This window comes from Lathyrus oleraceus, chromosome 4 (genome assembly GCF_024323335.1).
Source record: "Lathyrus oleraceus cultivar Zhongwan6 chromosome 4, CAAS_Psat_ZW6_1.0, whole genome shotgun sequence".
In the NCBI taxonomy this organism is placed as follows: Eukaryota; Viridiplantae; Streptophyta; class Magnoliopsida; order Fabales; family Fabaceae; genus Lathyrus; species Lathyrus oleraceus.
Genome location: NC_066582.1, coordinates 30271273 through 30280875, shown reverse-complemented (window position 1 = coordinate 30280875; position 9603 = coordinate 30271273). Strand labels below are relative to the sequence as shown.

General features: G+C 33.4%; 1 protein-coding gene across 1 annotated transcript; it reads left to right on the top strand.

The window, feature by feature from the left end:
* The first annotated feature begins 6274 nt into the window (after positions 1 to 6274).
* On the top strand, positions 6275 to 9395 carry LOC127138583 (protein CHLOROPLAST IMPORT APPARATUS 2). Its single transcript, XM_051065064.1, has 3 exons — positions 6275 to 7877; positions 8554 to 8715; positions 9102 to 9395. Exons 1-3 carry the CDS (start codon positions 6903 to 6905, stop codon positions 9132 to 9134), a joined length of 1170 nt encoding a protein of 389 aa, XP_050921021.1. The 5' UTR covers positions 6275 to 6902; the 3' UTR covers positions 9135 to 9395.
* The last annotated feature ends 208 nt before the right edge of the window (positions 9396 to 9603 follow it).

The following is a 9603-nucleotide window of genomic DNA, read 5'->3' as shown; positions in this document are numbered from 1 at the left end:
CCCGAGCCCAAAGCTAATTATGGTTTATGATTGTTATATTTGTTACTTAGTAGTTAGTCACTTAGGTGTATATAAATAGATACTTTATAATTCAGTCTGTACATCAATTCAATAATATCAATCCTTATTTTCATTCTTTCTTCCTCACTAAAAGTGCCTCACACACTAACAAATTGGAATCTAAAGCTTTGGTTAGATTCTTGATCGTGTTTTCAAGAATCACACATCAATGATCATGTTGCTGGGATCATGGGTTATTAATCAATCATTGCAAAGATTAATGGTACTAATGGCATTCTGAATTCTCTTCTAATTCTTGATAGAAAAAATTGGAATCAATGGAGCAAGCAGATGAAGTCCTTATTCGAATTTCATGAAACCCTAGAAGTGGTTACTAATGGTATCCCTGAGCTTGATGAGAATGCAACCGATGCTCAGAGAGTCACGAATAAGGAGGCAAAGAAGAAAGATTGCAAGGTTGCGTATTGCATTCAATCGTCGGTAGATTCAGAGAATTTTGACAAGATCTCTCATGCTGAATCGGTGAATGAGACATGTGATATTCTTTTCAAGTACTATGAAGGAGGTGAGAAGGTCAAAGTCGTTAAATTGCAGACTTTGTGATGACAGTGTGAATTATTGCAGATGGGAGAAGATGAAAAGATTGCAGGCTATGTGTCGAAGGTGCAAAATCTCGTCCATCTCATAAAGGGTTATGGTGAAACCCTAACTAATAAGATGATAGTTGATAAGGTAATGCGTACGTTGACCTCTCACTTTGATCACGTTATCGTAGCTATTCAATAATCCAACAATCTTGAAACCTTAAAACTGGAAGATTTGGTTGGTCCGTTGGAGGTGCATGACAATAGGATTGTTGAAAGGAAAGGGGTTCAAGATTCAATACAAGCACTACAGGCTCAGGCATGGAAGAAGCATGGTGATTCCAACAAATTCAAAGGCAAAGGAGACAAGACTCAAAGCAAGAAGTCTTGATCGAACCCTCAAAAGCATAAGATCAATGATAGAGCTTCTGAATCCTCGAGAAGAGGAGAAGGAAACTTCTATCAGAAAGACAAAGAGAAAAAGGGTGTGCAGTGCTATAACTGTGAAAAGTGGGGTCACTTGGCCAAGAATGGTTGATATAATAATTACAAGGAAACATCAAAAGGCAAAAAGGAAGGAGCGAACATTGGACGCCAAGATTCATATGATTATGAAGATATGGTGGTTATGGATGCAGTTGGAGATGACCATCTCGACTCCAAGGTATGGTTCCTCGACTCGGGCTGCTCGGATCACATGATTGGTAAAAAAAACATGGTTAGCAGATTTCGACTAGTCAAAGAAGAGCAAGGCCAATCTTGCTGATAATCGCTCATTGCAAGCAGAAGGTACTAGAGATTTAGTTATTCAAATGAGCAATGAAGGAAAAGTTATGATCAAAGATGTACTCTATGTACCTAGAATGAAGTGCAATCTACTAAGTGTTGGACAATTGGTTGAAAAAGGTTTCTCAGTGATTATGAAAGATGGAGCATTGGAACTGTTCGACACTCAAAATAATTTGGTCTTGAAATCTCCTTTGTCGAAGAATAGGACATTCAAGACCATGATTAGTTCGATTGAAGTACAATGTCTAAAAATTGTTGTCGATAACAAGCATAGTTGTTTGTGGCATTTGAGGTTTGGACATTTGAACTTTCGATCACTCAATCAACTGATTAGTAATTCGTATACCAAGTCTTAAGATGCCCAACAAACTCTGTGAAGGTTGCTTATTCAGAAAGCAATCCAGAAAGTCTTTCTTTTCGACTATACCAATGAGATCCTCCTGCATACTCGAAGTTGTACATTCATATGTGTATGATCCTTTTTAGGAGCATACCATTGGTGAAAATATGTATTTTTTTCGTTTGTCGATGAGTTTAGTCGAAAGTTGTGAACCTATGTGATCAAGCAAAAGGACGAAGTATTCGAAACCTTTAAGAGATTCAAAATGCTTATCGAAAACCAGAGTGAGAAGAAGATCAAAGTTCTGCGAACAAATGGAGGTGGTGAATACACATCCAAGATGTTTGAAGAGTTATGTTCAAAATATGGTGTCGATCATGAGGTAATTGTTCCGTACATGCCTCAACATAATAAAATTGCATAAAGAAGAAACAAAACCATATTCGATATGACGAGATGCATGCTGAAGCAAAAGAATCTTCCAAAATCCTTATGGGGAGAAGCAATCACCACTGCTTTCTATATTCTGAACATGCGTCTTGCCAAGAAGTTAAAGGACAAGGTTCCTGAAGAAGTTTGGAATGGAAAACGACCACCAGTGAATCATCTGAAAGTGTTTGACTCTATTTGTTACTTCATGATGCTAGAATAAGGAAACATGATGACAAGAGTGAACCTATGATTCTAGTATAATATCATAAAACGGGTGCATACAGGTTGTTCAATCCAATTAATCAGAAGATCGTGATGAGTCGAGATATTGTGATTGATACAAAATATGCCTGGATCAAAATTCTAGTGATGCAACTGACAAACCATTGATGAACTATGTTTCACAGAGGAAGTAATGATGTCGAAGTCGAAGATATTGTCGGTATTCCAGTCAAAGTCGAAGCAGTTGCTGACATTCCCGACACAGTTGAAGTCAAAGATGGTGTAAAAACAAGAATGTTATTTGAATGGAACAAAATCGTGTATTATACAGATTTAACATTTGAACCCCGGATGTTAATAATCTTTATGCTATGACAGTTTGTACAAAATTTTACTCGGCTTTAAACGAGACTCCGACAGTGGACGGTAGATTAGTTCTCTTGAATGAGTCAATTACAAACACCAAAATTTATATAACACATATGCAATGTAGCCGAGTTTCGCTTTATCTTTTTATAATAAAAACTTTTAATGCCTCAGTAATATTTTTCTCCTCCCTAAACATACTATTTAAACATTGAATTTGGAGGTAAACAAAAAAAATATTACAGAAGACATTTTGGCGTTTAGGAGGAAAAAACATAAAATTTTAATATTTTAAATAAAGATAAAAAAAGTTTTAATATGATAAATCGAATTTTACTAATATTATAAAGATATTGTATATTTAATTTAATAATTTAATATTGCTATGCGAAAAACACACGAAAATAATTAAACAACCAATAAAAGAAGACGAGTAAAAACATACTACTACTAGATAACAATACACAGAAAAACAATTACAGCCCGTAGAATTCTATCGTAATAAAAATTTGAATTTTAAAAATCTTATAATAGTGACAAAATGGATTAAAGAAAAGAATTTGAATCGGTAATAAAGGAGTTATTGAACATAACACTAGCAACGTATACAGTTGAGATGCCACAGATTACATTGCGAAAAAGAACAAAAAGGTCGGAATCATTGTTCATATAACACGTCCAAGATTTCACTCACCTCTTTCATTGATACACGTGAAAACTGATGAACCACTATCTCATACCATGTAGGCACTGAAAATCCTAAATGTCCAATCAAACCTTGCCATGTCATCAGATAAGAGCCTTTCCCATATATCCTAAGTAACTTTTTTGCAGTTTTGGGGTATGGTTGAAATTATCATAAAGGTACTCAACATTTTCTTTACTCAATTTACTAAAGTGCCCAATTTAAAGGTCTAGAAAACTTTTTTTTTTCATTTCAATTTTTTAAGATTTCATTATAGTCTTGATTTTTCTATTTTATATAATTCGCATAATGGATCACATTTTTAGGAAGAGAATATGAGTGTCGACTATTTAATCAAACTTAGAACAAAGTTTATTAACAATATGATAATTGTTCTCGATTCTCTAGTAGAGTTTCGGTTGCTTCTTACGACGGACAACACGAGATTTCGTATCATTGTGTTAATAGTTTTTTTTCTTAATTTTTTTTTCATGTAATAAAAAAATGTCAGATTTTTCTTCCTCACATATTTTTGCATTTAAAATTAGTGATGTTTTTACTTTTATATAATGTGTCATTTATGAAACGTGACAAATTATTATATAAGAACCGGTTATGAAATTTTATAGATAAAAAATATATGTTACAAAATAGACGTCTCATTGACTTTAAGTGCAAATATGTGAGAAAAATGTTTTAATTGTTTATAATTAAAATTAGGAAACTAATTTTGTGAATCATTTAAAGTTTGAGAACCAAAATTATAAGTAAGCCTTTTTTTAGGCCTTTTTTTAACATCACTTTCATTAGAAATCACCCCATTAGATTGATATAAGAATTGTTATGCTTGAATTTATTAGTCTGAAAATATTATTTTTTTTTGTTATTTCTCTAACATGAAAAATTACGCAGGAACAGAAGGCAAGCGTAGAACAAACTACGTTGCTAACTCATTTTGAATGGTAAAATTAGTTCTTTTATAAACTACATTTATATATATCTAGAATACACATCATTGACATTCATAATTATTTGAACTCTTTATATAAGATCAATTGCATCTGGTGCTAGAAAGTCAAATGTGTCAAACATAAAATATATAAAAGCATGTTGATTAGAATCATTTTTGTTTTAATGTTTGACCTATTTTCTTAAAGTAGTTTTGGGTTTTTTTTGTCTCACATTAAAACCCACAATCCTTAATCTCATAAGGGAAGAAACTCCATTCAAGTCACACATGCATGTTTCCCTCATACTCACCTCTACACCAAAATATTTAATGGCCTAAGTGTCAGTCTTCCCTCTTGTAGATAAGTCAAAAAGTTCACAGACGTCTCTTTTTTCAAATGTACTTCTGCCCATCTAAATATAAAAAGGACATCCATAACAAAAAAAAGTCAATATTTAAAGTTTGGAAGCTCTATACAATGAATTGTATGCTCACCATAGGTATCCATACACGTTTTATGTAAAACAGAGAAAAATATCATCCATAGAAAATAACGGAATCATGAGGCGATATTTAAGGATAATACAATACTCTATTGATGACATATGTTGGTCTAACTCGTCAATAAGAATAACTAGAACACAATCTTGAGCATGCACAACTTGTTAACACCCAAAAACTATTTTCTTTCTTGTGATCATGTCAAACTTTACTTTCATGTCATGAACACTTTTACTAAAAAGAGCATTCGTCAGAATATATTGGACTTTAGGAGGGACGATGCATTTTCTAGTAAAATTGTTAAGGTCAAAATCTGAAATCTTACCACTAAGGTCATCCAAATTTGTGTGAAAATCAAAATTCATACCACATATTCCATTGTATCTTAATATATAATAGAAGCCATAAAAAATATGAAACAACCTTTATTTTGGAGTACAAACTTAACACCTAATCCTAATAGATAAATAAGCCACATTCTATAAAAGATCCTGAAGAAAAGACCTCCACCAACCAAAATCTCTCAAAACTCCCATTGAAACTCGTTATCAAACCAAATAGCTACACCATCTATGTGAATCAGTTGACATGTTCTTAAGAAAAAAAAGTTCATTGATACCATACATAATTGGAGTAAAAGAATCACATTATGTGGATCCCTTAAACATTAAATAAGATACATTATTTTCACAACAATGGAAACTCTTGTCATGGACAAATCTTTGATAACAACATTTATCTCGACCAACAACCCTTCAGATAAATTTCATCCCAACATTGATTTTCTAATATCCGAAGAAAAACCTGCCACAATGCTTACTTCCATCATGCAAAGGAAAAAATATTGAATCATATAAATATTCAATTTTCCTTTAAGCAATATAGTACCCTATTCTGACCTCTTTGATCATTTTTTCTTTGATATATTATTTATTCAAAACATATAAAGAAAAAAATTCAAATATATGTACTGGTTAAATTTATTTAATACTAATTCAATTTTATTTAACTAACATTAATTCTTCAACAAGTACAATTAGATAACTTAATTTGACACATTGATAAAGCTTGAATAAGAATAACATTAACATTCTATTTTCATAATTTAATGGATCCTTTTGTAGCAAATGATGCAATCAATCAACTTGCTAATGATTTGTTTTAGCAATTCACTTATGAATTATGAATTCTCATCATCATTAGCATAAAATAAGCTCTAAATAAACCTCTTAAATGATTAAATGATTTCAAATTTTAAAAAAAAAACTCTAAAATTGAAAAAGAAAAAACATAAAGAAAGGACATTATAGGAAAAGAACCATGTAGAATAATTGAAGAGTAGTAAAAAAAGAGTGGAAAACCAATAGATAGATAAATTTGAGTGGTCCTACATTCGGAACAACAGAGAAACCGAACACTGTCTCTTCCTCCGTTCTCATCTGCCTTGGGATAGTTCTCCCCTCTGCAACGCTCTCTCTGGCAAGTTACAAAGTCGGTGTTGGCTAATTCCTCTCTCTTTCTCTCTCTATGTCAGTTATGCCTATATTTACAGACCCTCTCAACTGACCTTTCCCTTTTATCTCTCCTCTCCCGTGACACCTCTCTCTCCTCTGTCTCCATCTCACTTATAACTCTTATAATTACCACTCCTGTTATACCCTATTCTTTAACAAGTTCATTTCATTGGGCACATAAACCTTCCCTTTCTTCACACCCTATCAGTACTTTCTCTTCTCCTCGGCCAATCCCAATTTCGTCTCTGCCACTTTGCAACACAACGCCCTCTTTCTTTATCTCTCCCAAGTACTTCCCTTAAATTAATAAATTCCCCAATCCCACAATTTTCAACTTCCTTTCCTTGGCTTTTTCTTTCTTTTTTTTATATCTCTTTTGTACTTTCTGAGTTCTGGGTTCTGGGTTTAGGGTTTTTCATCTAACTTTCATTATACCCTGCTCTTTTAGCATGCTCAATTATTTTTTCAACTAGAATACATCTTCATTGAAAAAACAAAAATGTCTTCTTGTTTAAGTGGAACCGGAGCAAGAGGGTTAGATTTAGATATAATAAAATCACCACCATGTTCATGGAGTAGAACTTCACAAACATCTTCTTCACCTTCTTCAACCATCTCCGACTCAAGCAATTCGCCACTCGCAATCTACACCACAAAACCTAGAACCCCTCGGAAACGACCCAACCAAACCTACAACGAAGCTGCAACACTCCTTTCAACAGCTTACCCGAACCTCTTCTCCAATCCGAACCTAAAAACAAACCCGAACAATAAATTCCATAAACCCTTATTATCATCGGAAAAAACTTACAATTCCGATTCCTCAGAGCTTCTTCTACCTTTCAGAGTATTTGACACGTCTTCGTCTTTTTTACTTCACGGTGCAATTCATCAACACAAGCCGAATTTCCAGTCGGGGCCGAAGCCGGTGAAGCCATGTCAGAGTCCAGGAGAGATAAGCTCAATGGTGAATTTGCTCGAATTGAACGACGGAGATGATTTCGACGCCGAATCGATTCTCGACGAGGAAATTGAAGAAGGAATCGATAGCATCATGGGAGGGAGAATTCAGGAAAATGAATCTAACTCTGGTTCTTCTCATCTTCCATGGATTGGTTTTGGAGGGAAAATCGATTTCCGGTTAGGTTTACAGAGAGCTGGAGTGAGAGCTCTTCGTCATGTTGATGAAGGTAACTGGTGGAATTTTCCGGCGGTTGATATACTTAAAATTTCGCCCAAAATTTGCAGTGTCGGTGGTAAGACAGTAGCGCCGGTAACGGAGAAGAAAAAGAAGAAGAAAGTGGTTGGCGTTATGAAACAGAATGAAGACTCGAAAGAAACGGAATTGCCGAAGTCGAAACCTGGATTGTTGTTGAAATTGAATTACGACGGTGTTCGGAAAGCGTGGTCCGACCGGGGAACACCTTTCGCCGACGACAGCCCTGTTTCCGATGTATCGGGAAACGACGTCAATGTATGTTTCTCATCTCACTCTCTGGTCAATGAAAAATTCAACACCTAATTTTATTTTTCATTCTTGTTTAAACCTTAATAAATTTTTTCATTTTTCTTCAATGTTGTGTTTTCCGACATTTTTAGTACCTTAATCTTTCACATGTTTCAAGAACATGTGTATAACAACAAGCTAAACATGAGTATTTTCCTCTGTTTTTGTTTTGAAAGTTTATAATAATCACTTCAAATAAATTTTAAAAATGTTTGGAGAGTTACTCCTAGGTGAGATTTTGGTCACGTGGAATATGGGAATAACACTTTTTGAAACTAAAATAGTAAAGTATTTCATGCATGTCATGCCCCATTCATCTTTTACTTTACTTTACAAGATATTTATTTATTTCACACAAAAAAATAGAAACATTCTCTTACTAGATTTAATGTTTTTCATTTTGTTATCCCATAAAAAGCTTAAAGTAAAACCCTATGTGGTCTCATCTCAAAATATTGGGTAAAAAAATCATTTATATTATCTTTGTGTATTTTGTATAGGCCTCTAGGTTGATTGTATGTATTTGTCTTGAATTAGATAAATTTGTCTTGTGTCTAAAGACATAATTGTGACATTATTTGAAATAAATTATGTCATTTTGTGACACATTTATTTAATAAATTTGTTTTTTTTTTGGAGACAGGCACGGTTGTCACAAATTGATTTGTTATGGGAGAACGGAGGAGGAGGGGTGAGAGAAGCGAGCGTGCAGCGTTATAAAGAAAAACGTCGCACGCGTCTCTTCTCTAAGAAGATAAGATATCAAGTTAAAAAAGTCAATACGGATCGACGGCCAAGAATGAAGGTATGATGACTCATTTGAAGACACTAGAAAGATGAAAGAAAAAAAAAGATAGGAAATCTAGTTTATGATATGGTTGTGATAATTGGATAATGAGATTTGTCATCATATTTTCTTTTTTGTTATGGTGAGTGGACCCCTTTGTGGTTGTTGGTCACTTTATGTCCAACTTTTGAGGATCTTTCTATTTCAATTTGGTTTTAGTTGCTGCACCAATGTTTAGGTTTTCTTTATGTAATGCTAGTCTCTTGAGATTCTTTTCTGATTAAATTACTACTCCTAAATGGAATTAATTTAATCATTTTCATGTATGGAAATAAAAAGAATTGTAGGTTGATTATGTTAATCACAATTAAGGTAACAGATCTACCTTGTTTGTGATGTGGCAGGGACGTTTTGTTAGCAGCCTGAATGATAGCTAGCTCAAATGCATACAAATGATTGCTTCTACTAGCAGTATAGCACATGATTTTTGGGACCCATTGACTTTTTTTAAAAAAATAAAATAAAATTCAGTATATTTAAATTCAATTATTGAGAAAAAAAACATATTCACCAGGATTTTTGGTAACATTATTTTTCTCTCTCTATGTTCTCTCCTTTTTGGAGACTTTGCTAGAAGATAAGTTGGAATAGAAGCTGGATGAGAAAAGCAATGAAGTAGTGCAAATTAAATTTAAAAAGCTTAAGATTCTACTACACTTTGAATCTCTTTGGGTTATATGGCCTTTTGGAGAGATTCTTCATCTATCGTTAGACTAATGACGCAGCAAAAACTGTTCCTTGCTTTAAGTAATACAAAAATGAGAACGAGAAAAAAAAACATAGAGAGAAATATTATTAGAATGAAATTTATGAAATTGATAGATTTTTTCCTACAAATATTAAAGA